Below are 27,757 nucleotides of genomic sequence, written 5' to 3'. Positions count from 1 at the left end.
AGCCCCCCGACTGCACGGTCCGCCCTCTATATCACAGAACGCCCCCTGGTCTCCACTGGTTGGAAAACTGCCAAACCTAACTGGGGATGCACAGGAGATACGTTTTTTAAATTTCCTGTGCGCAAATCCCCATTGCTCCAGTCCAGATGATGAATATTTGAGCAAATAAAGGGGAAGGGACAGGGGCGATGAACGGCAGCTTTCCTAGGGGCACTCGCTATTTAAATCCGGCCCTGGATCCAAGTTCAGGAAAGAGGAGGGGGAATGCATTGTTTAGAATGGGATAAGTGTGCAGACAGAATAAATTGTTTATCATATAATAAGAGTGCAGGATACAAAGTCCATGCTGTGATGTGGGAACTAGTGTCCTGAGGTGCTGCTCTTTGTCCAGCAGAGAGTGGAATCTCCCCATGCTATAAAGTAGAATTATGACAGTAGCAGAGTGACACTCCATCCTGCCACAAGAGAGTGCTTGTGAGGTGTTTTTAAAGATCTCTTCATCTTTTTTTTTTTCTTCCCCTGCAAACCAGAATTAGCCGGTATGGCTATGAAAGAGTAGAGATTTTAAACTGAAGCCTGCTCCAGGGCAATAAGAGGAGAACCGGGTATGAGGCAAAACAAGGATGACCTGAGGCTATTTCCTCGGTTCCCAGTCAGGCTGAATACAATGTACACATGCAGAAGAACCAGCAGGTTGACAAGGGGAGCTGTGAGGTCGGATAAAGCAAGTTCTTCATGGACGAGGGTGTGAAACTCTAGGAGAAGAGAGTTGGGATCTCTGCAGCTTCTGTGGAGCGAGCCGGGATCAGGTACCTGTCACTAGTCTGGCCAAACTTCCCGCACACAAGTCCATGGTCTCTCTGGTGTATTGGGTGTGTGTGTTTGTGATCACAATGTTCTCATGTCTCAGCACCTGCACGTCGCCTTTGTGTACATACAGTATGTGCCTCTGGGTGTATGTAATATTTCTTTACACCAGGTCATGTGTATAGTTTTGTGCACAAACAGAATATGCACGTTGTGTTTGCACACAAATAAAATATCCATTTGTACATATGATACAACAGGTAACACTAGTGACATTAAACACTAATAATATAAATGTGTATATATTTAATGTTGTGTGCCTGTGCCTGTATGGAACTGGAAACCTAAAGCTGTATGTGTGTGTATTTCAATGCATTTTCCATGTGGATTTGTGTCTGTTTGAGTGAACATTTACATATGGTTTACACGTACTGGAGCCTTTATACACTAATACTTGAGTAAATGCTCCAATGTCCTTCTTTGTCTGAGCACTGGCTTATTGTAATTAAAGTATGTGCTAGTGTATATGTTATATATGAACGTATGTTTTGACCCTGCGGTAGGGAAAATAAAAATTGGGAAATTCTGATTGTGAGTTATTAAGAAATAAGTGTGTTTATATGGCAAATACAGTATATATACTGTATATATATGTGTGGGTGTTTTTGCTGCAGCTGTTCAGCTTCACTGACCCAGGCAAATGGCATAGGCATCTCCGTGTAATAACATTTTAACTGGAACCATTCTGTATACTGGAATCCTTGTACATGAGTTTGTCTTTCCATGGGCACCCTCCCGCTAGCAGGACATCAAGGCTGAGGTTACTATAGGTTATGAGAGACCCATAGACAGATCATTGCTTTACGTCCCTATGGCTTTAACCACTTCATTTCCATAGGAGGTGGGGAGATTTGTCAGTGAAAGGCATAATGTGAGTGTAATTCCCATCCCCTCGCAGGCTGTCTCCGGGTCATCAGGATGCTGCAGCAAATCTGCCCTGTACCCATGTTGTGCAACTGCCAGAAAGAGGATCCTGGTTATATCTCGCCAGCTCTTACTGGTGCATTACAAGAGGGTGTCTTTCTCTCCTAAACAGCTCAGCAAATGATTGGGGAGCCTCTTTTTGCAAAGAAATACAATTGGCTGCCTTCTGCTTCCTCTCTTTGGAACACAATGAAACAGTCAGTGGGGGCTGGACAGCTCGCTCAATAAGTGACGGGTTGGGATAAACATTACAGAAATACAGCGAGCAGTATGGGAAAAACATTACAGAAATACAGCAGGCAGTATGGGATAAACATTACAGATATACAGCAGGCAGTATGTGATAAACATTAAATAAATACAGCAAGCAGTATCGGAAAAACATTACAGATCTACAGCAGGCAGTATGGGATAAACATTAAATATATACAGCAAGCAGTATGGGATAGATATTAAATAAATACAGCGAGCAGTATGGGATAAATATTAAATAAATACAGCAAGCAGTATGGGATAAATATTAAATAAATACAGCAAGCAGTATGGGATAAACATTACAGATATACAGCAGGCAGTATGGTATAAATATTAAATTAATACAGCAAGCAGTATGGGATAAATATTAAATAAATACAGCAAGCAGTATGGGATAAACATTACAGATATACAGCGAGCAGTATGGGATAAACATTACAGATATACAGCAGGCAGTATGGTATAAATATTAAATTAATACAGCAAGCAGTATGGGATAAATATTAAATAAATACAGCAAGCAGTATGGGATAAACATTACAGATATACAGCAGGCAGTATGGGATAAATATTAAATAAATACAGCAAGCAGTATGGAATAAACATTACAGATATACAGCGAGCAGTATGGGATAAACATTACAGATATACAGCGAGCAGTATGGACATTCAGAATAGAAGTGATACCAGGACTGGAGTCAGGGAATTGGGCTTTAGGTTGTACAAAATGCATAAATGTATATGGTGAAAATACCTGATTATTGTCACACATGATTATGTATTCTTTGTACCGTTACCCCAGAATGTTGGGGGCCACAGCAAATGACCTCACTTCCCAACCCTGAAATGGACCATTAGATCACACAATATAGGCTATGAAACAAATGGCACTTTAGATGTTAGTGTAATGTTGCATAAACACAACACAAACAAACAATCTGGGAAATGAATTCATCTGTGGGGACTAAAATATGAGCATCAAGCTCTTGGACTTTTACTGCACCTACTGTATTACTTCTAGCTGAGCTGTAAGGCCAAGGTGCAAGACAACCTACACTTACAGACTTTCATCTGGATGGAGGGCATGTAACTGAATACCCAGCCTGCGGGCACCAACTATTGTTTGCCTTCATGTGCAAAATGGCCTATGAAATATGATTCTTGTAAATAATTACATAAATAATCTATAAACACATATAGATATTTAAGTATCTATATGTGTTTTATTCCTATAGATTTTTATTTAAGACGCCAAAGCAGTGTACAAAGTGCAAAAGACTTTTCGACACACTTCGGCTCTTAAAGTTACAGTACCAGAGGCGGCTTATTGCCTTCCTGTGGGTAACCATGTGTGCACAGACTCATAGGATACTTAACGTCAGGATCCCAGACCCTCTCTGTGTGTCTCTCCCAGTCAGAGATCTGTTTTTAATTTAACGCTGGTTCATCTCTATAAATTGTTGTGGCTGCAACAACCGAGGTAGAACGGAAATTGGGACCGGCTGAGGAAGTGAACTGCATAATTCCAAGATATTTCACTATACTTTGAACATCTTTTGAACACTGATGGATACAGAGCCCAAAAGAAGTGGGACATAGCTATATGGACCCAAGGAACCACTGTGAATTATGCCATATTTACCATGAAAGATTAGATAATACTCTACCTTACTGGGATGTTTCTGTTTTTAGTATGGCACTTCCCACCTGTATGTATACTTCCATTACAAATATAGAATTAATGAGATTTAAGCCAAAGTCCTCAAATTTAAAGGATAAGTAAACCCCAAGCCTCTGTTTTTAACTGCTCGCTCACCTGCAGAGGACCCCTGCCAAACCACATTGGTCACTGCCCTTGAAAGAACCTGGTTCCCCCAAATGCAAAGTTGTTCTGTGGGGTTGACAGCTCCATCTTCAGCCATGACAGATCTGGTTTCTGGCTCCTTGACAGACCAGAAGCATGTGCAGTGGAAACAAGGACCAAGAAGTGTGCAAAAAGTGTGAACAGTGGTGGCTTAGTCCAAGCAAGTACTCAAAAATGTGTTATGTGCATGCACGATATTCCGTTTTATTAGTGACAAATGAACCCTAACTAAAGCTGCCCATAGATGTAGAGATTTTTAAAAGATCAGATCCTCGATTTTCTCGGAATGATCGTACAATTGTACGAATTTACCATCAGCTAAAAAGACCAATTTGCCAGGAAAACAAAGGGGAGCTGCCTGCTTGGCCTGGCAAACATAGATAGATTGTACTGGGACCGACAAAGATTTTTTGACCTGGCCGATCAATTTCCTGACAGATGTCGGGCGAAAAATCGTAAGATGCACGATCGTTCGAATCCCACTAACCGCACGATAATTTCGAAGGATTGGTCGGATTTGCCTAAAATCGGTCGTTCGGCAAGAAGAATCGTCGCGTCTATGGGGAGCTTAAGAGTAAGGCATATGTCTCATCATACATGTTTGGCTTTTAAAGTGCCATTAGCACCAGGAAATGAAAATGCCATAATTAACAAACACAAGTAGCTTCACCAAAGGTCAAGGAAAAAATGTAAAAATCCCAGCAGAGCTGATATCAAACCCTCTGCAATAAAGCCTGGAATTCTGCTTTTAACATGTACACAGGAGAGAAATAATGGATAAGCCAGTTCAAATGAATCTATGAAAAACCTGAGTACATGCAGTGATACAAAAATGAAGAATTTCTAGAGCTTCCTAATGAATGATCATCCTCAGCTCCTTCTGACATCCTAAAATATAAAGGCAGTCTGCAAGTGTGGACTTAGGGCTATGGCACACGGCCATTGTTATCATGGTGGTGCTTATCGGTGGTCACTGCTGCTACTGTTAGTTTAGTTAGAGAAGAGGTGTGAGAGATGCACAAGGACAAGGATCTCCTTTATGTCTTCCTGGATAACTATATACCCTAAAATGTTGTTTTAATAGCATATATAAAGCCTTGAATTTAAAACATCTGGGGGCAGTTTGGTCTCAGTCTCAGAACTCGGTGAATAAAGATATAATACTTTTAAGTCTTAAGTGCCCTGGTGTTTCTGAATTGTGATATTACAATTGCTGTTGGGATGGTGATGAACCCCCTTCCAGTGAGCAGGTAATTCTGTTGATAAGGGACTAAAGCTGGCCATAGATGCAAAGATCCGATCGTACGAATCATCGTACGATCGGACTTTCCCATCTCCCGACCCGCCACTAACCATTCAGATCAAAGTCTTACCAGTCAGATTAGTTAAAGAACAGATCAGCAATGTTCTGGCCCTGACAGCAATCGTACCATATCTATGTCCAACCAAAGCTACTGACAGTCTCCCACTGAAAATCGTATGATCGGCAATACACGCAGAGATATTATCGGCAGCCGACAGAAATTTTCTAACCTGTCCGATCGACCAAACGACCGATCTCCGCCAGACGAAAAATGTCGGGACTCTCCACACACGTTCCGAAAATCGTACGAATCCTCGATTCGTACGATCAGATCTTTGCGTCTATGGCCAGCTTAAGAGCAGGGTGGGCTCAGCCTGAAGGCCTGTTAGGTTGAGAATTGTGGAGAATAACCATGTTCTCTCCTAGATATATCAAGCACAGTTTATAGGTCAGATTTTGGGAGAATATGTGTCTGCTGTCCTAGATATTCTAAAACAGTGATCTCCAATCAGTGGCTTGCGAGTAACATGTTGCTCACCAGCCCCTTGGATGTTGCTCTCAGTGGCATCAAACAAGTGCTTATTTTTGTTTTCCTGGCTTGGAGGCAAGTTTTGGTTGCATAAAAACCAGGTGTACTGGCAAACAGAGCCTCCTATAGGCTGCCAGTCCACAGTCCAATAGCCAATCACAGCCCATTTTTGGCATCTCCAATGTCTTTGTTCGTGCTTGTGTTGCTCCCCAACTCTTTTTTCATTTGAATGTGGCTCACAGGTAAATAAGGTTGGGGGCCCTTTTTCTAGAATATTATGACTGATACGCCAGTGGTGTCACTAGAGTGCGCTGGACCCCCCCTGCAAAAAAATCTTCAGAGGGGCCCAGTACACTGTGATCAACATGTTCCGGCACCACCTCCACCCTACCCATGTCCACCCCGCCCACTCCCTGCCCTGACTCCACCCAATCCCACCCAACATGCATCCACCTTCCTTGCCCCAGATGAGAGAGAGATTGGCTGGAGAGGAGGATTTTTCTAATTAGCTATAGAGAAACCAGACCCTACAGTCCCGGCCCCCCTGTTCCCTGGGCCCGACTGCGACTGTGGGGTCTGCTTTCTCTATAGTTACACCACTGTGATACAACAATATTTTCTTGTACTCGTTTCATGTGCTAACTGGGGGCCCCTGCCAATGATTGGACCGTCTATAGGGAGCCCCGGCCAAATTTTGGACATTCAAGGGGTGCTTAAACTGTTGTTGTTACTGTTATAGAGAATGGTGTCTGTGTGGTACAATAAAGGAGAATATAATGCAGATTTCTGTATATTTCTGAATTGTTGCGAAAGTGGTTAGAAATTTCTGTGTTGAATCCATTATTGCAAAATGCCTACAGATCCCATGAAACCTTTGGCTGATAATAACCATGTCGTCATTACTTCAGAGCCAAGCAAATACCACTGAGAATATAAGGTCAGCCTGGTTTATTGCTGGAGACTATAAAAGCATTTAGTAATTACCCGAGTTCAGAAAACTTTCAGGAATTGCCTTTACATTCATACATAAGGTATATACCTAGCATTCCTTTTCTCCCTGCTCCGATTATACATTAAAATTATAGCATTAAAGACTAGAGAACTGGACTTTGCATTTTGCTGACATGATGTTTAACTGGTGCTGTTTATCCTGCCGCTTTCTACACTTCAGCATGTCTCCCTCATTCCATTTACACAACTTCTAGACTCCAGCTTGACCCTCAGTGGGAGCCAATGAAACTGACATCTGCCCCTGATCTGGGAGGAAACTCAAATTCTTCAGTCAATAAATTGTGCTCACAGTGGGATTCATTGCAATGGTTCAGTGAGTGGAGATGAACATCAGTCTCTGGACTCAGCCACTGTAACGCTCTTGGTAAGGGGTCACTGAGTATCTAGGTATTCCACAATCTAGGTGTGTTAGGATAGATTATTGCCTGCCTTTCTTAATCTACTCATAGACTGGAGTAAATAGAAATGCAATTTATATTCAGTTAATTACATGACTATTATCTATCTATCTATTTATCTATCCATCATCTATCTATTATCTATTTATCTGTCTATCTATCTATCTATCTATCTATCTATCATCTATCTATCTATCCATCATCTATCATCTATCTATCTATCTATCTATCTATCTATCTATTTATCTATATATCCATCATCTATCTATCTATCTATCTATCTATCTATCTATCTATCTATCTAGCCATTATCTATCTATCTATCTATCATCTATCTATCTATCTATCTATCTATCATCAATCTAACTATCTATCGATCCATCATCTATCTATCATCTATCTTTCTATCTATTTATCTATCCATCATCTATCTATCTATTATCTATCTATCTATCTATCTATTATCTATCTATCTATCTATCTATCTATCTATCTATCTATCATCATCTATCTATCTGTCTGTCTGTCTATCTATCTATTTATCTATCCATCATCTATCTATCTATCTATCTATCTATCTATCTATCATCTATCTGTCTGTCTGTCTATCTATCTATCTATCTATCTATCTATCTATCTATCTATCTATTATCTATCTATCTATCTATCTATCCATCATCTATCTATCTATCTATCTATCTATCTATCTATCTATCTATCTGTCTATCTATCTATTTATCTATCCATTATCTACCTATCTATCTATCTATCGTCTATCATCTATCTATCTATCTATCTATCTATCTATCTATCTATCTATCTATCATCTATTTTTCTATCCATCATCTATCTATCATCTATTTTTCTATCCATCATCTATCAATCATCTATCTATCTATATATCTATCTATAATATGTCTATCTTTCTGTGTATGTGTCTTTCTATGTATCTATCTATAATCTATCTATCTATCTATCTATCTATCTATCTATCTATCTATCTATCTATCATTGATATCATCATGTACCTAAGTAACATAATTATACATATTTATACGTTTACACACACACACAAATATATATATATATATATATATATATATATGTATATATATATATATATATATATACCCGTTTTATGGTATATGAGTAGATATACTGCTGTGTCTGTATATGGGCACTGATAGATATATGTGTCCATGTGAGTGTGTACATGTCTGGGTTTGAGCTTGTTTGATCAATATTTGTATGTGCTTTAGTGTATGAATACATTTTCTTCACCTTTTGAGTTAACTTTTAGTATGATGTAGGGATATTCTGGGACAATCCGCAATTGGTTTTTATTTTTTATTATTTGTGGATTTTGAGTTATTTTTCGCTTTTCACTCAGCAGCTCTCCAGTTTGCAATGTGGTTGCTAGTCAGCAATGTGGTTGTTAGGGTCTAAATTAAATTAGAAACCACACATTGATTTGAAGAAGGGACTAGAATATGAATAGGAGAGGGTCTGAATAGAAAGATGAGTAACAGAAATGAGCAATAACAATAAATGTGAAGCCATAACGAAGCTCTTGTTTTTAAAAGGGGTCAGTGACCCCCCATTTGAAAGCAGAAACGATTCAGACGAAGAAGTCAAATAATTTAAAACTAAAAAAAGAAAAGAATGAACCAATTGATATAACATACTAAAAGTTAGCTTAAAGATGAACCACCCCTTCAATGATAGCTATGTCTATGTACACTTTATATTTGCTCAGTTGCATGCATATCAGTGTTTGTGTCTTTATACTGTATATCTCTGTTCATGTATAGAAAAGGGATGGCTTAAGGGATGTGCAAACATTTTTTTTGTAATGTATCCATGTTAAAATGTTTTTAGAAACAAGAGGGTAAATTTATCAAAGAGTGAAGTTCCGCCACTAGAGTGAAATTCCGCCACTCTCCATTCATTTCTATGGGATTTTGAAAGGCGTATTTATCAATGGGTGAAAGTGAAAGTTCACCCTTTGATAAATACGCCTATAAAAATCCCATAGAAATGAATGGAGAGTGGCGGAATTTCACTCTAGTGGCGGAACTTCACTATTAACTTCACTCTTTGATAAATATACCCCAAGGGGTCAATTAGAAAATGAACCAAACTACACAAAGGTGTGACAATTTGTTTGCACACATTAGTGCACTGCATAGAGGGAACTTATATGTAGACTTATATGTATGTGTTTGTGCACATGTGAATAAATCTTTATGTGACCAAGTTTAGAGGTAATATGGACACACTATAAAATGACTTGACATCCAGCAAAAGAGAAACGTTCATTTCTTCAACCTTTATTTTTTTGGCATACAATATTTATGTTCATCATGTGCTCTGATGTAGTTAGATTTCAGTCGTTTCTCCAGAAGCATTTCTTATTCATGGAATCAGATCATTTATATACACAGTAATTAACCCTGGTGCTCTGTAAAATAAATAAAGCCGAGAAAGGTACTGGAAAAAGCTATGTACAATCTCATGCGTTTCCTTAAAAGAACCAATTGGTTGAGATACCGTCTTCCCGATTGGCTTGTATTGCTTTCATTCAATATTTTTCAGTCCCAGATTTTTAGGGCCACATTTATGATTTTATAAAATTTCTGCTTGTTTTCATAGGCTTTCATTTGGGTAAGCAGAGGGCACTTGCCCTGAAATAGAAGAAAACAGCAGTGGTAAGAAAGGGTTCTGAGCAGGGCAGAGGGCACTTGTTCTAACTTGGAAACTTTCTGCAACCCCTTTTGATAACAGGGATTGAGACACATTGATATAGTATATGAAGGGCTGTGCAATGTTGGACACTCCTGATTTTCTAAAACTTTGTCTATAGCAAGGATCCCAAATAAATATAAGGAGTCCTTGCTATATAACTACATATATATTGTTAGGTCTAGCAGCTCCTAGATTTTCCCAAGTTAAAATACAGGCCTTCATTACTCTTCCCTCTCTTTCTATATACTTGAGATTTTTGCTGCTTTCTCTCCTTCTTCCACCAACTTTCTCCTGTCATGCGCTTCTTTCCTCTACATCCGAGTTTCCCTTTCCCTTTCTATCCCATTTCCTTACATTTCTTTCCCCAATAAATATTCTCCATTGTATTTCCTTTTTCCTTATGCGTTTGCCCACTCTTATTTTCACCCTCATTCTCTTGTGCTTGTTCCCTCTCCCTTTTCTTTTCTGCTTCACTTTTCTGTTCACTCTTACCTTTATTTTCTTCTCTGCCCTGCTCAGAACCCTTTCTTACCACTGCTATTTTCTTCTATTTTTTATTTTATGTTTTGTTTCTGCTTTAGTTCTTCTTTCCTCCTATTTTGTGCTTTCCTTTTCTCTCTACCTTCTTTTTTATTTTCTTCTCTATCCCTTCTGTGGACCCAGTGTTCTCCTCTTTCTACTTTATTTTATGCTCATCACTATTCTCACTCCATCTTCTGCTAACCCTCCAAGCCCTATTATGTTGTTTAATTGTATCCACATTTATTTGTGTCTTCTCTAATTTCTTCTTTTCTGCTCTCCTCCTTTCTTTTTTCTGTCCCTTTCTGTTCAGCAAAATAAAGAGAGAGAAAAAAACCCTGATTTTTTTTAAAAACAGAAATTATTGCTCATAACCAAAAAAAATTAGTTCATTAAAAATTGAAACAAAAAAACATAAAATGCAAAATCCATGAGTTACAGAATCTAAAGATGCAGCCAATTAAAGTGGCCTTATGCGGTGCAAATGCCTGATCAGATCCCTTACATTACAAATAAGAAAGTGCACAAAATAACATGTCCAGATACATAGTGGGTCCGTAACAATACCTGGTAATATAATTAAACATACCAGTCCAACAGTAACATGGGGCCCCAGTGGAACCATTAAGGGGGATTTGCATTAGGCATTACCCTTGTTAAATCTACAAGCATTGTATTCAAGATCTTTAATGCTTTTCCCATGTGAATGCAGTGGTTGGGAGATAATATACATAGGGGCTTAGTGTCGGACTGGGATGCCAGTGACCCACCAGAAAACCTTAGACAGTCTGCCCACTTTCCAAACTATTATTCCTCCTCTCTTCACTCAACCTCTTTATTCTCCTAGTTTTTTATCTCTACATACTATACTCTATTCTTCCATTAATTAGCCTCTTAAAGAAATAGCGAATGACCATGAAATAGACCAAATGATTAGAAGCAAGAGGCCCACTGACACCTGGGCCCACTGGGAGTTTTCCTGGTATCCTGGTGGGCCAGTCCGACACTGTAGGGGGTTATTTATCAAAGGTCGAATGTTAGAGTTTCTACACCTCAAATTAACTCACAACTCGAATGGTTTCTTATTTAAGAAAAAACTGAAATGGAAAAAAGATGCGAAACCTGGCAAAAAAAACTTGAAACGCTCGAATTAATCGAGTTTTTAGCAAAATCCTCCAAAAAAAGTCAAACATCATGAAAGCTAATAACATGTTCAAATGGTTCAAGGTACCTCTGCCACTGACTCCTACATGACCTCAAAAGGTTTTAGATGGTGTATTTTTGGATCCAAGCTATTTCCAGCGTTGGTGTATAAATAAATCTCAAAATTAGTTTATGTCAAAAAATTTGGGTTATTTTAACCTGAAAATGTGAGTTCTGACCAAAAAAAATAATCTTGAAAATTAGAATTTTCATGGAAAACAAAACTCGAACCTTAATAAATAACCCCCATAGTGTGCACACTTTGACACCAGGGCTTTTTGAACATCAATAATCCACAGTATGGTTTAAATGGAGCGCGAGAATGTTAACATCTAACATCCATGCAGCATGTGGTCCCACAGCCAGACGAAAGTCATAAATGGTCACCACCATTCTCACTGCTCAAACAGTAACCGTTTCTCCATAATAATGACTTCATGCAAAACAATTGTTCAATTTGGTAAATCATACTAATATGTTGGCTTCTTTTTCATATTATTTATTTTCAATTGTTTTTGTACTTTAAATGAGGTTTTATTATAGTTAAAAACTCTAATGAGGCAATTAGTTGTAGAGTTGAAAATATACAGAATTGATTTAAATTTATATCCAAAGGGAAAATTTTCTTTCAAACATTAGATTCTGTAGAAAGAGTTAAATTCAACAATATTCTTAACTGATCCATAGATACTTAAAGGGATACTGTCATGGGAAAAACATTTTTTTTCAAAATGAATCAGTTAATAGTGCTGCTCCAGCAGAATTCTGCACTGAAATCCATTTCTCAAAAGAGCAAACAGATTTTTTTATATTCAATTTTGAAATCTGACATGGGACTAAACATATTGTCAATTTCCCAGCTGCCCCAAGTCATGTGACTTGTGCTCTGATAAACTTCAATCACTCTTTACTGCTGTACTGCAAGTCGGAGTGATATCACCCCCCTTCCTCCCCCCCCCAGTAGCCAAACAAAAGAACAATGGGAAGGTAACCAGATAGCAGCTCCCTAACACAAGATAACAGCTCCCTGGTAGATCTAAGAACAGCACTCAATAGTAAAATTCAGGTCCCACTGCGACACATTCAATTACATTGAGTAGGAGAAACAACAGTCTGCCAGAAAGCAGTTCCATCCTAAAGTGCTGGCACAAGTCACATGATCAGGGGCAGCTGGGAAATTGACAAAATGTCTAGCCCCATGTCAGATTTCAAAATTTAATATAAAAAAATCTGTTTGCTCTTTTGAGAAATGGATTTCAGTGCAGAAGTCTGCTGGAGTAGCACTATTAACTGATTCATTTTGAAAAAAACATGTTTTCCGATGACAGGATCCCTTTAATAATATGTTATCACATGCTAGCCTATTGTTTGTTATACCTATCATTTGACTATCTGAATGATTAATCTCAGTGCTTTGATTCATACTTATGGTATTTGTATTATTATGATTTATAGTTAATTGGTTTAAATATAATTTTGTAAAGTGCTTGCTTTTCTATAATGAAATATGAATAAAAATATATATAATATTTTTTTTGTACAACCCCTGTGTAGAGCAAGATGTGCAGTGCAGGAGCAAACATGGGAAAGGAGTTGGGCAAAGATATGAAGAGCAAGACACGAATGAAGAAAGTGAACCCCAACATTGACAGGGGGTGGGCATGGATGGTGGTGCTGTCGTCTTTCCTTGTCCATTTGCTGGTAATGGGATCACAGATGGCACTTGGGATACTCAATTTGGAATGGCTTGAAGAATTCAATCAGAGCAGAGGTCTGACAGCCTGGGTCAGCTCCCTCAGTATGGGCATCACTTTGATTGTTGGTAAGTATTTTCTATAAAGACACCATATAGAACAAGATAGAAAAAGAGCCTAAGGAAAGGAATGATATTTTATAAGTCATTTTATGGCAGGGTTTTGTGATCTGATCCATGGCAGCCACAGGTTGAACATTCATTAACTTGGGTGACCAGAGACCTTCTTTAAAGGGATACTGTCAATGGAAAACATGTTTTTTTTCAAAACACATCAGTTAATAGTGCTGCTCCAGCAGAATTCTGCACTGAAATCCATTTCTCAAAAGAGCCAACAGATTTTCCCAGCTGCCCCAGTCATGTGACTTGTGCCTGCACTTTAGGATGGAACTACTTTCTGGCAGGCTGTTATTTCTCCTACTGAGGGGCAGATTTATCAAAGGTTGAAGTGAAAATTCTAATTTAAAAATTCTAATTTTGAGCTAATTTTTGTGTACTTCGACTAGGGAATAGTCCAAATTTGATTTGAATTTCGAAATTTATCATGTAATGTCTCTTTAAAAATTCGAACTTGACCATTCACTATCTAAAACCTGCCGAATTGCTGTTTTAGCCTATGGGGGACCTCCTAGAAGTCAAAGTTTTTTTGGGAAAAACTTAGAATCTAATTTGATCGAATGCGCTATTACTTTGATTCGTATGATTCGAACTTGATTGAAAACAGACCTAATCGGCCAAAAAAAAAACTTTGATTCAATTTTGTTTGGTCTTTTTGAATTAGAATTTTGAACTTTTTCAAATTTGAAATTCGACCCTTGATAAATCTGCCCCTGAATGTAACTGAATCAGTCTCCATGGGACTTGGCTTTTACTATTCAGTGTTGTTCTTAGATCTACCAGGATCCTGTGGTAATTGCCGGCCGAGGCGGCTCCAGTAATGCACCCCCCCCAACCTGATTACATTTCCGGGTGGGGAGCCAGCAAAGCTAGTGCGGAGAGCGCAATTGCGCTCTCTCGCCCTAGTAAAGTCGAATTTCCAGTTTAAAAAACTGAAATTCGGCTCTTAAAGGCACCAGGAGTGGCTTTTTGCCCCCCTGGAAACCTAGCTGGTGCTGCCGCCTGAGGCAAGCGCCTCAGCTCTCTTCATTGCCGGATCGCCCCCGCAGGCAACTGTTATCTTGTGTTAGGGAGCTGTTACCTGGTTACCTTCCCATTGTTCTGGTGATGGGCTGGGGGGGGTGATATCTCTCCAACTTGCTCTACAGCAGTATAGAGTGACTAAAGTTTATCAGAGCACAAGTCACATGACTGAGGGCAGCTGGGAAACTGACAATATGTCTAGCCCCATGTCAGATTTCAAAATTGAATATAAAAAAATCTGTTTGCTCTTTTGAAAAATAGATTTCAGTGCAGAATTCTGCTGCAACAGCACTATTAACTGATGCGTTTTGAAAAAAACATGTTTTCCCATGACAGTATCCCTTTAAAGACGTTGAAACAATAGGAAGTGAAAATACCTTATATAAATATATGTTATTGGTCTCATTTGTTTAAAGAAGTGGAAAAAATCAAATACAGTTCTCCATATATATTTACAGTAATGCCTCATGTTCTTTCTTTACTGTTCATATATAATTCTGCAAATTCCCCTTGTTCTCTGTACTGGATCTCGTTAGAAATTAAGCATAACCCAATATTATTGGCAAGTTACATGCTAAAAAGCAATGTTTCATATTTAACTTGAGCTAAATAATATGGCTATATTGAGGCGATTGGGTCATTTCACTTTACATTTAGGAATGAAACTGGAGAGTAAGAGGTAGTTACAGAATTGTTTTGGCTGGAGGAACCACTCTCTTTCTGGTCTAAATATGTAAAACATCCACAAATGTGGCTCTGCTACTTTATATTGTACAATGTATTTTTATTGTACTGTAAGCAGTTACAACATCATCCTTGTCTTCAGTGATAAAAATTACACCATAAATTATTAATAACAGGCTCTTATCCAAAATTCTTTCAAATGGAAATGTCATCATATTGAATTATTTCCTTTGGGTTAAATTTTTTTTTAAAGAAATATTGATAACTGTGGACATCATTTAGGGCAGTGATCCCCAACCAGTGGCTCGTGAACAACGTGTTGCTCTCCAACCCCTTGGATGTTGCTTTCAGTGGCCTCAAAGCAGGAGCTTATTTTTGAATTCCAGACTTGGAGGCAAGTTTTGGTTGTATAAAAACCAGGTGCACTGCCAAACAGAGTCTCCTGTAGGCTGCCAGTCCACAAATACCCAATCAGAGACCTTATTTGGCATCCCAGGGACTTTTTTTCATGCTTCTGTTGCTCCCCAGCTTTTTTTACATTTGAATGTGGCTCAGGGTTGGGGACCCTTGATTTAGGGTATCAGTCGGGCTAATGATTGGTCTCACTGATCCAGTTTGAATATATCCAATAACTGTCTTTTCAGCTGAGTTGTTTTCTGTTTATTATACTTCTGTTTATTATAATAAATATACTAATGAAAGGTGAATTGCAGTAAAGACTATAGAGTGAGTAGAGTGAAAATGAATATGTTGAAGCTCATTCACAGTTATCTGAATATTCTCTCTGCAGGTCCAATTATCGGCTTGTTCATTAATACATGTGGGTGTCGAAAGACTGCCATAATAGGAGGGTTTCTGACTTCCCTTGGCTGGGTGCTGAGTGCCTTTGCACCCAATGTGCATTTTCTGTTCTTCTCATTTGGTGTGACTGCTGGTAAGTATATCATTTAGCCAGAATAATCCTAGTTTTTTTCAATAAATTAGTAGATTAAAGTCAGAAGGGTTGTGCATTCATAATACGTGTATTGTTAAATGTCACTGCTAGTAATGGTAAGGTCACACTGAGTGTTTAGGGGAGATTAGTCGCCTGAAGACTAATCGCCTCCTTTTTGCGGCGACCCGAATGCCTTCCCTCACGCTTGCGCTGGCTAAAATGAAAAATCGCCGCTAAGCACACGCGTCGATTTGTTTTCCGAAGTTGCCTCGAGGAAACTTCGGGCAACTTCGGAAAACGAATCGGCACGTGTGCTTAGCGCCGGCGATTTATCATTTTAGCCAGCGCAAGAGTGAGGGAAGGCGTTCGGGGAGATTGGTCGCCGTAAAGACGAGGCGATTAGTCGCTCCCCTCAGTGTGACCTTACCCTTAGAAGATAAGAGAATTCCTCTCTGACTATGGCTGAAGCAGAACCATCCCCACCTCAACAAATATTGGCAGTTTTTGTTCTTTTGTGGCAGTTTCCAATTGATGCCGTAGCCAGTCCTTTATCAGCAGGTTTTCACATAATGTTATACCCTCACATAACAAACACTGTTACCTATATAGTGGCTACTACAGAATAGGGTTTTAAACCCCATGGTCACTGTTCAAGGCTACACACCGTTATAGTATAGGACTGGAAATAAAAAATAGGAAAGGGATATATGATCTAAAGATCATATTAATAGTATTCATCATTTACGCCAAACCTAATTTTGGTGAGCCGAATCACATACTTAATCTTCTTACATGCAAATTAAAATAGGCCAAGAAAATCTGCAACAGAATGTATTAGTCACTGGAGATGCTGCACTCAATGAGAGGTTGTCAGTATATTCTGCCATATGCGTGAAACACTGTACTATACAGGTATGGGACCTGTAATTCAGAACGCCCGGGACCTGGGGTTTTCTGGATAATGGATTTTTCTGTAATTTGGATCTTAATACCATAAGTGTACTAGAAAATTATGTAAATATTAAATAGACTGGTTTTGCTTCCAATAAGGATTAATTATATCTTACTTTGGGTCAAGTACAAGCTATTATTTTATTATTACAGAGAAAAAGGAAATAATTTTTAATTATTTGGATTATTTGAATAAAATGGAGTCTATGGGAGACGGCCATCCTATAATTCGGAGGTTTCCAGATAACAGGTTTCTGGATAACGGAGCCCATACCTGTACTGTACTGTACACACAAAATGAATATGTTGCTCATGTATACTTTTTACGTGAACTCAGCTTTGTTTTACTGTATTAGAAGTAAGCCTTGAGTCTTGTAATGCATCAGAATATCTATACTCATAGTTCTCACTGCCATAGCTACTGGTTAGCTCTGTTGGAATGTAATGAGATTATTAAAGGAAAACTATACCCCCCAAACAATGTAGGTCTCTATAAAAAGATATTGCATAAAACAGCTCATATGTAAAATCCTGCTTCATGTAAATAAACCATTTTCATAATAATATACTTTTCTAGTAGTATGTGCCATTGGGTAATCATAAATAGAAAATTGCCATTTTAAAAAATAAGGACCGCCCCCTGGGATCATAGGATTCACTGTACTCATAAACATACCAACAAACCATACATGTTAGGTCACATGAGCCAATTAACAGACAGAGTTTTGTCTTTTGCTTCCACACTTCTTCCTGTTACAGTTAGAGCTGCAGTATTTCTGGTCAGGTGATCTCTGAGGCAGCACAGATAGAGTCACGAAATGGTGGATCAAGGCAAGAGATGTAAAAGGGCAATATTTATGTAAATATATATTCCAGTTTGGTAAGATTCTTTAATATGCCACTTAATATGATATGAACTACAGTATCTGTTGCTTAAGTGTTCATTTTGGGGGTATAGTTTTCCTTTAAAAAGATCCTTAATGCAAGTATCTCATTAGTTCAGGTGCCCCGTAGGCATAGCCCTTCTTTCATGTTCTTCACCATACAAGTAAACAATAGAGGCGACCTGTAATCCTGTCTCTTAAATCTCAACTAGTTGTTGTATTTTTGTGCCACTATGGGCATTTGGCCAAGCTTTGTATCTTTCGATTTAGTTCAAAAACATTCACTCCTTTTTGGGTTCAGAGCTCAGTTTTGTGACCCAACATTTGTTCAGTGCCCCTACTGCATGTTAAAAAAATATAGTCATGTTTGTTATCCTGTGACCATATTAGTAAATAAATGTTCACCCCAGATTTTACAGTAACTGTAACACAAGACAAGGATTCAAAGAATATATCATATAGCCAACATTCATCCTAAATCATACCTACGTGGCCTTCAGTCTGGGCATCCCGTCCAATTTCTTGGGTCTCACTTGGTACCCAGCCCCACATTTTGGCAAACTGCATGCATAAAGGATTTATAAATGAACCCCCTTGTAGCTCCCTTTGTATGTGATAATTAGCAACCTCAGGCAGGCTGAGAGATTACCTGACTCTGGTCAGGTAATGCCAGGCATGGATCCGCTGCGAATTTCTGCATTTTGCCACCTTCAAATTGTTTCACGAAACTGCTGCAAACATTCACTGCTGAAAAAATTTGCGGCAACAAAAAAGTCGCTAGTGTAAAAATTGTTGCGTGTCAAAATAATTAAATAATTAAAATAATTTGATGCCCATTGACTTTAATGCATTTGGACAAAAAAGTCACGTGTGTAAAAATTGTCGTGCGCATAAAAATTGTCGTGCGTCAAACTTATTTTGACTCCCATTGACTTTAATGCATTTGGACAAAAAAGTTGCCCATCTAAAAATTGTCGCACTTCAAAATAATTTTGGCAACCAATGACATCAATACTTCAATACGTTTCGCACATTTTTAGCCATTTCGCTGATTTTTTGGCCAAGTGGGACAGATTCGCCCATCACTACTCAATACCAATGCTCTTGTCCAACCTTTCTTCATAAGTGAGAACATGATAAACAAGGTCGGACTGGGGGGCTTGAGGCCCACCAGGGCTACTGCCCCAGAGCCCCCCTCCAGCCCCCACTGCCGCTCTAGCGCACTGCGTTGCGTTTCTGCATACGCGCGCGGTGCTGGGTCTCTGTGTGTGCGCATGACACCACATTAGTGCGCACGCGCAAGGCGCAGCGTTTGTCCGAACGAGCAAACTTTTTCTTTTGCCGTGACCCCCAACAAAGAGGGGTCGTGCAACACTAAGAAGCAGATCTGGGCCAACAGGGCCCACAAGAGCCCGGGGCCCACCGGGTTTTTTCCCGGTGTCCTGCTGGCCCAGTCCGGCACTGGTGATAAATGAGAACAGTAATGCCCCCTTTCAGAGCTGTAGATCAAAACGACATATTCTAGATGGAGCCTTAACAGTGTTTTGTAATGGGACAAATTACCCTTCCCTCCCATTAATCTATACCCCTAATTCTAATTAAAGGCTCCTTCTTGGCTCTTGCTGCTTCTGACTGGCATTGCTCACTAGAGCTAAATATATTATATTTTGCCTTGCTTCCTGTTAACTTTGAGTTTCAGACATTCTGTTGTTTGCTTTTTTTCCCCAAGGTATTGGCAGCGGGATGGTTTATCTACCTGCAGTTGTCATAGTCGGGCAGTATTTCCAGAAGAGACGTGCCCTAGCGCAAGGTCTGAGTACCACAGGTACTGGCTTTGGGACATTCTTAATCACAGTCCTACTGAAGTACCTGTGCAGGGAGTTAGGCTGGAGGAATGCCATGATTATTCAAGGTGCTATCACTCTAAACTTGTGTGCATGTGGTGCGCTCATGAGACCACTAGCCCATGATGAGGAACCCTTGAAAGACCATGAAGAGTCTGCAGGTGACCCTGAAGATGTCAAGGAAGGTACCCTGTTGAATGCTGATGCCGTAAAAGCTAGCAGAGAGTTACATGAAGGAGAAGAGGGAACGGCCAGTGAAAATACTGCTGTATCATGGAGCAAGGAAGAAACCAGCAATGACATATTTATTAATGACATGAACAAGCTTAGCATCATGAAGACCCTCACCCATATGACTGTGGCTATAAGATCTGGTTTCTTTGCCTGGTATTCCAGCTACTTTGGCACATCATCCCTTTTCACCAATAAAGTCTTTGTTGCCTTTGTCTTTTGGGCACTTCTGGCCTATTGTAGCTTTGTGATTCCCTTTATCCACCTGCCGGAGATTGTGGAGATGTATGGCCTGACAGAGCAGAACAACATTTTTCCCCTCACCTCCATCATTGCCATTGTACATATTTTTGGCAAAGTCATTTTAGGTTTCCTTGGTGACCTGCCATGTGTTAGTGCCTGGAATGTCTTCATTGCATCCAATGTTACCATGGGCGTGAGCATCCTTATTCTGCCACTCATGCATGTCTACTCCAGCCTGGCTCTGGTCTGCGCTCTCATTGGCTTCTCCAGCGGATACTTCTCTCTTATGCCCGTTGTCACTGAAGATTTAGTGGGGATCAAGCAGTTGGCGAATGCTTATGGCATCATTATCTGCGCTAATGGAATTTCAGCACTTTTGGGACCACCTTTTGCAGGTATTTACTAATGTATTTAATCTGTAGAATCTGTAAGGAGTTAGAACTGTTGTTCATTAAGCAGCAATGATCCAGGATTTCAAACTAGTCACAGGGGGTCACCATCTTGGAAAGTGTCTGCGACACTCACATGCTCAGTGGGCTCTGAGCAGCTGTTGAGAAGCTAAGCTTACGGGTCATCACTAATTATCCAGCAGAAAATGAGGTTGGTCTGTAGTATAAGCTGATCCTACAGGGCTGATTATTAAATTCTGATGCTAGTTGCACTGGTTTCTGTGCTGCCATGTACTAATTATCTGTATTAATTACTAATCAGCCTTATATTGTGGCATTTATATTCTATGTGTACTGTATATTGTGAGTCGGTCCCTAAGCTCAGTAAGTGACAGCAGCACAGAGCATGTACAGTGAATCAGCAGAAAAGAAGATGGGGAGCTACTGGGGCATCTTTGGAGACACAGAGCTTTACTGCTAAAGGACTGTGGCTGCCTTGGGCTGGTACAGAAGCCAAAAACATAATGTACAATATTTTTAGCTTCTTCTTTAGTTGTTCTCCTTTAAAGGGGAACTATCACGAAAATGAAAATTTAATATAAGCTTCCTTAAAGTGAGAAACTTTCTAAATACTGCATTGTTTCTGAAATAAACAAGTTTATCTTCACTATTCCTCTCTCAGCATCTGTTTCTCTTCATTTTGTCTTTATGTAGCAGTTGGGTGTCAGATGAATGATCCAATATATCTTATTGGGGGTTGGGCCTCCTTTCCGAGCAGATGTATTAGAGCTCACTCAAATAACTGATTCCAGTACAAACAAAATCTAACAAAATAACTGTATTTTGCACAAATTCTGCATTTAGAGAGACATGATGTCTGGTGATTTTAATAGAGTGAGCTCTAATACATCTTCTAGGCAAAAGCAGCCCCCACTATAAGATATATTGGCTCTAACTGTCAATGACAGAATGAGGAGAAACAGATGATGAGAGAGGGATAGTGAAGATACACATAGTAACATAGTAACATAGTAAGTAAGGTTGAAAAAAGACACATGTCCATCGAGTTCAACCTTTTTTTTTTTTTAACTACCTATCTGCCAGTTGATCCAGAGGAAGGCAAACAACCCATCTGAAGCCTCTCCAATTTGCCTTAGAGGGGGAAAAATTCCTTCCTGACTCCAAAATGGCAATCGGAATAGTCCCTGGATCAACTTGGACTATGAGCTATTTCCCATAACCCTGTATTCCCTCACTTGCTAAAAAGCTATCCAACCCCTTCTTAAAGCTATCTAATGTATCAGCCAACCCCTTCTTAAAGCTATCTAATGTATCAGCCAACCCCTTCTTAAAGCTATCTAATGTATCAGCCAACCCCTTCTTAAAGCTATCTAATGTATCAGCCAACCCCTTCTTAAAGCTATCTAATGTATCAGCCTGTACAACTGAATCAGGGAGAGAATTCCACATCTTCACAGCTCTCTTTGTAAAAAACCCCTTCCGAATATTTAGGCGGAACCTCTTTTCTTCTAATCGGAATGGGTGACTTCGTGTCAGCTGGAAAGACCTACTGGTAAATAAAGCATTAGAGAGATTATTATATGATCCCCTTATATATTTATACATAGTCATCATATCACCCCTTAAGCGCCTCTTCTCCAGCGTGAACATCCCCAATTTGGCCAGTCTTTCCTCATAGCTAAGATTTTCAATACCTTTCACCAGCTTAGTTGCCCTTCTCTGTACCCTCTCTAATACAATAATGTCCTGTTTGAGAGATGGAGACCAAAACTGTACGGCATATTCTAGATGGGGCCTTACAAGTGCTCTATACAGTGGAAGAATGACCCCCTCCTCCCTTGACTCTATGCCCCTTTTAATACAGCTCAAGACCTTATTTGCCCTTGATGCTGCAGACTGGCATTGCTTGCTACAGATAAACTTGATTATCTCAGAAATGGTACCGAATTTTTAATTGATTGTATTTAGAAAGTTTCTTATTTCAGTATGATGAATCTAGTATTAAATTTTCATTTTCGCAATAGTTCCCATTTAAGTATAGGTGAAGTCAAGGGCCAGTGGTGCTTGGACCAATTATACTTGATTAGAACCTTTTCTTTAGATGGAACAATTCTCCTTAGCTCTGTATAGTGGAAGTAAAAGTTGAAGGGGTGGATATAGTAAATAGGTTGGATGTACAAAAATTCAGGGACAGAAACATGAATGCACTGAACTAATTCAGATATTATTTAAATATTGAATATAAACCCTTGTAGTCTATGGATTTAACAGTGTCTGTCCCTTTGCAGGCTGGATCTATGACATCACCCAGAAATATGATTATTCTTTCTATGTTTGTGGCTTGCTGTACATGGTGGGAATCGTTTGCTTGCTTCTGGAACCCTGTCTGCAGTCAAAAGACCAACAATCAAAGAAATTATCTGGCAGCCAAGAGTCCTGAATATTCCAATAACTATTTTATTGCTGGAGGGCAAGGACCGGAGCCAGAACACTGTGCATATTGCATACACCCCTTTGTTTCTACTGCTTTTTTATGTTGGGGGTTGGAAAAAGATGGGAGTTTCTTGTAGACTATTACAAGCAATCCTAGCAAATGTCTACTCAGTCCTGTTAGTTAAGTTCTCAGAACATCTATTTCCAGAGTGTTCCAGACATAACCAGCAGACAGAGTCCACATACAATGGTTTGGTTAGTTCATTCTTAGTAGGTTTAGGCTGAAAAACAATTAATCAAACTGGAGACCGGTCTGCTAATCCACTGATAATTATACCTTACACAGGGAAACTATTTAGAGAAGTTCCACTGGAAAGCCAGTACTGTAACCAATTGCTTTCAGGCCTCGGCACCAAACTTGCACCACCCCCAAATGTCTTATGTTCTCCCATGGCCAATGCAGCTTCCCATCATAGATAGGGTTGCCACCTTTTCTGGAAAAAAATACCAGTTTGGAAAGCTAATTGGTAATTGGGTGAGCAGCGTGGGGATTGTATAGGTACTCATAATGTACAAAACACCCTGGCCCCTTCTTCACTTTAGCTTGGTGCTCAATCTGGGGGGATCAGGATCAGACATAACCAAATGTATATGGCTAAAGAAACACAGGGAGGAGGAGACTGAGTAGCACCTCCAAGAGGTTTGTTTAGATTTTAGTAAAAAAAAATGTTTAGTGGGGCAGACTAAATACTGTTATATTCTACCTTTGTTGATTTATGAAACAACACAACAATATTTGTGAATGCAGTGTTGGACTGGCCCACCAGGAAAACTCCCGGTGGACCCAGGTGTCAGTGGGCCCTCCTGCTTCTAACCATGGCCATTCGCTATTTCTAGAGGCTAAATAGATGGAATAATAGATTATAGTAAGTAAAGAAAAGAGACTAGAATAGAAATTGAGTGAGAAAAGGAAGAAAATATTACTGACAGTGGGACCCTGGTCTAAAAATATTTGGTGGGCCCCTAACCAAAGGTTTTTTGGTGGGCCCCTGGTGTCCCAGTCCAACACTGTGTGAATGTTCCAGTGATACAGGAGCACATTCCATGATTAGATTCCTTCTAGTCATTCTTAATTGAGCCAACATTATGCCATAAGGTATACAGGTCCTTTACCTATGTCATGTGATTTAGAAACATTACCTGTTTCTATTGACTCCGGAGTCAAAATTTGATTTTGATTTATTTTTATGGTAGTGGGATTTTATGAAATAAATCATTACATTAATGCAGATTTTTAATAATGGCACATCAGTAGGCACCATGCACATCTGGACTGGTGCATTTAATGACTGTCAGACATTTCTAACAGGGCCACTGTGGCCCCAAATGCTAATAGAGATACAACAGTCATTTGGGTGGAGAGCCTACCAGCGCTGCAGTGTGGGTGGTGCAATTGCTAGGTGAAGGACACACTAATGAATGCAATTTTGGACTTACCCTGCCTGATTGGGCCTGATTGGGCCTTATTGCCACAACATACATCTGACCCAGAGAGCCAGTATTATATACCAGTCTATTTTTTATTTCTAGGAGGTGGGCAATACAATGAGAGAATAAGATATATTCTAGTACCGGGATCCCCAACCTTTTCTACCTGTGAGCAACATTCAGATGTAAAAGGAGTTGGGGAGCAACACTAGCATTAAAAATGTTACTGGAGGTACCAAATAAGTGCTGTGATTGACCATTTAGTAGCCTCCATGAAGACTGGCAGTCTACAAGGGCCTCTGTTTGGCAGTACACTTTGTTTTTATGGAACCAAAACTTGCCTCCAAGCCTGAAATTCAGAAATAAGCACCTGCTTTGAGGCCATGGGGAGCAACATCCAAGGGGTCGGAAAGCAACATGTTGCTCACAAGCCACTGGTTGGGGACCATTGTTCTAGTATAAACCGTTTTTGGGATAAGGGCAAGGGTTTTACACAACTTTAGTAGTTCCTCCTTGGATGGAGATGCCAGACTGGTAGGTCTCTAGAAATTAAGATCTGGAGCTAATACCATTCCTCATTCGCTTAGTGTTGGTGATTGTCAACTTGAAGTGGACAACAGGCTGCAAGAGTAACAAGCTTCTCTTTAGCTCTAAGGTCAATACTTTTCTTAAATCTTAATCGTGTCACACTGAAGCACCAGTCAGTGCAAACTCAAGAAGCTGTTTCTATCAGGGACACATGTAGGGCTGGAGTCAAACATATATAGGGGTGCTGGCTATTGTCAAACTACAATCCTAGCTAAGCTCTCACAGGTATGGTCCTCTGAACTCATGTCTGGTTCATTGTTTGGAATCATTTTGTTACTGTGTGTTGCACTGTATGTGTTCTCCCTCATTAATTGTACAGCACTGCAGAATATGCTGGCACTTTAGAAATAAACTTTTGCAGTCATAAGGAGTACTGGGAGTTGCAGCTAGACAACAGGAGGCTGGATATCCCTGATACATGGACTGAAAATAACTATTGTTTATATATGTCCTTTGTAATTTGTATGTTGCCCAAGGGGCCCTGAGATACATTTTCTATCTGCTGACTAATATAAGATGTGATTTGGCTTCTTGGTGTCTGTGTAAGTAAAGGAATCCAGCTCAATATCTCTGTATGTAAATGGGCACAAGAAGTTGGTAAGCAATGCCAAAGTAAACGCACTCTCAGGAGAGGGGTCTCTATTATTGTGGCAGCAGTGGGTGACAGTGTCGCATTGACTGCCAGGCTGGAGCTAGTATAGGGGAAAGTCTCTATAAGAATCATCAGTTGCGAGTGCTAGCTTCAATGACTACATGATAACGTGAGAGGGGCCAAACTGCACAAGTGCCAGTAACAACGTCAGGTCTTTGGTTACATTTTCTACATTGTAATTGTAGCAGACTGTTGCAAATACATTGATTATTTGTTGCCATTGGCAATAACGCTTGTGCAATGTAACACCTTTGTAAATCAGACCTGAGAGGCATCACAAGGCCCTTGTTCCAGCAGAAGGAATACAGGGGTATTCATTTTGCTGGGACAAGGGCCTTGTGATGCCTCTGTTGTATGTAAATGGGGAATTAGAATGCTGGCATGCAGGACCCATACAGGTGAGTGGATACACAATAAAATTTTACAAATTCCAGTCAAATCTTGCAAGAGAAATGCTCTGGGCCCATGAGTAAACATGCACATGTAGCATTCCAGCTAATAAAAACCTACCTACTATATATAAAGCCTATAAAATAGAACTCCACTCTAGGCATTAGTAGGAATAAAAATGATCTGGAAAACAAAAGTTATCTTGGAGGAGGTAGTTTAGAGTCCATACATAGGCCAATGGTATTCTACCCTAATCAAGAGTCGGCAGCCAGTATCCGCACATGTATGGAAACCAGATGAATCGGCACTAACACATGCAAGTACAAGCATATCTCAAGAAACCAAAATATTCCAGTATATACTTAAGGACATCCCAAAAACAAGAGGAGAGGAGAAAGGCAGGGCTGGTGTAAGGTAAGGATGTCTGTGAATGAGCACCATGTTTGGGAGCTCCTTGCCCTTTCAGCATGTATCTAGTGTTCTCTATGGATCCAGCTATTACATTCAGGGTACCCACATTTCCTAAACTTAAAGGAACCCACATTTCCTACCACACTATAGTCCCAGCAGTCCTTAACCAAGAAGATGAGTTTCAACAACAGCTGGAGAGCTGCAACATGGACACCCTTGATAGGCACCAAATCATTTAGAGAAACTCACTCTATAGATGCACAGACAACAAATATGTAATAATGTAATTAAATGAATACCCAAAACAGGAAAGAATTATCAGAAAAACTAGTAAAAACCAAAGGATTAATACAAAGACTTACTTGTTAACATGCAAAGCCACCAAAATAACTCGCAGGTTCTTCTGGAGTGGGCACTGTAACTGTGCTTTGTTCATGCTCCACAGTGTTTCTGGAGCAGGCTAGCGATATGGTACTTCATTCTGAATTGTATGCCACCAGAAGCCTGGAGATGCAAATCTTTATGGAGGGTGAGGAAGTAAATATTGTGCAAACAGGCGTTCAGGATCCAGCACCAAAACTAAATGAGCGTGTAGGAAACTGAGCAAGAAGCAGCTCAAGAAACTTTGAGGGTGTCAGACTGGATTCATTGAATTCATGTGGGTCCCCTTAAATAACCCTGTTCTAGATCATTGGTAATATTCTGCTTAGAATTAAGGGCCCTATTGAACTCTAAGCTGTCTCCAGATGTGATCGGTAGTACATAGGGTGGGTCTTCATTATCCCTTGTGAGAATGTGAAATAACTGGTCTACATCCAATACAAGCTGCTTCCACAACTTCATTTGGGTTCCCTGAGATAAAGATAATGAAACACTGACTTTGAATTAGGTGTAATCATGTCAAATGATTTTCATAGGCCTAACGGGTACGTCTGACACTTACCCTGAAGGGTTCATTGGCATCAGATTTATATCTGGACCTGCCCTGTGCACTGCCCTCTTCCCATCCCTCTACCTGGTACATGTATAAGTCTCTGTGCCAATCATGAAGGACAGGAGGTAGTACCCCCCCATCTCCACTGCTACATTTAGCTGCAATGGCC

The 27,757-nt window shown here is 39.7% G+C and overlaps 1 protein-coding gene across 4 annotated transcripts; it reads left to right on the top strand.

Annotated features, from left to right (window-relative positions):
• The first annotated feature begins 569 nt into the window (after window positions 1-569).
• slc16a14.L (solute carrier family 16 member 14 L homeolog) lies at window positions 570-24,414 on the top strand. Of its 4 annotated transcripts, none has more exons than XM_041563481.1 (6): window positions 570-809; window positions 9,804-9,859; window positions 13,173-13,440; window positions 15,986-16,129; window positions 19,694-20,677; window positions 22,981-24,414. In XM_041563481.1, exons 3-6 carry the CDS (start codon window positions 13,179-13,181, stop codon window positions 23,130-23,132), a joined length of 1,542 nt encoding a protein of 513 aa, XP_041419415.1. In that variant the 5' UTR covers window positions 570-809; window positions 9,804-9,859; window positions 13,173-13,178; the 3' UTR covers window positions 23,133-24,414. The 4 variants fall into 4 exon arrangements, with proteins under 4 accessions (XP_041419415.1, XP_018119435.1, XP_041419416.1 ...); XM_018263947.2 differs by lacking the exon at window positions 570-809 and adding an exon at window positions 7,029-7,117; XM_018263946.2 differs by lacking the exon at window positions 9,804-9,859.
• The last annotated feature ends 3,343 nt before the right edge of the window (window positions 24,415-27,757 follow it).

The sequence above is a fragment of the Xenopus laevis genome, chromosome 5L (assembly GCF_017654675.1).
Source record: "Xenopus laevis strain J_2021 chromosome 5L, Xenopus_laevis_v10.1, whole genome shotgun sequence".
Taxonomy (NCBI): Eukaryota; Metazoa; Chordata; class Amphibia; order Anura; family Pipidae; genus Xenopus; species Xenopus laevis.
This window is presented reverse-complemented; position numbering and strand designations above follow the sequence as displayed.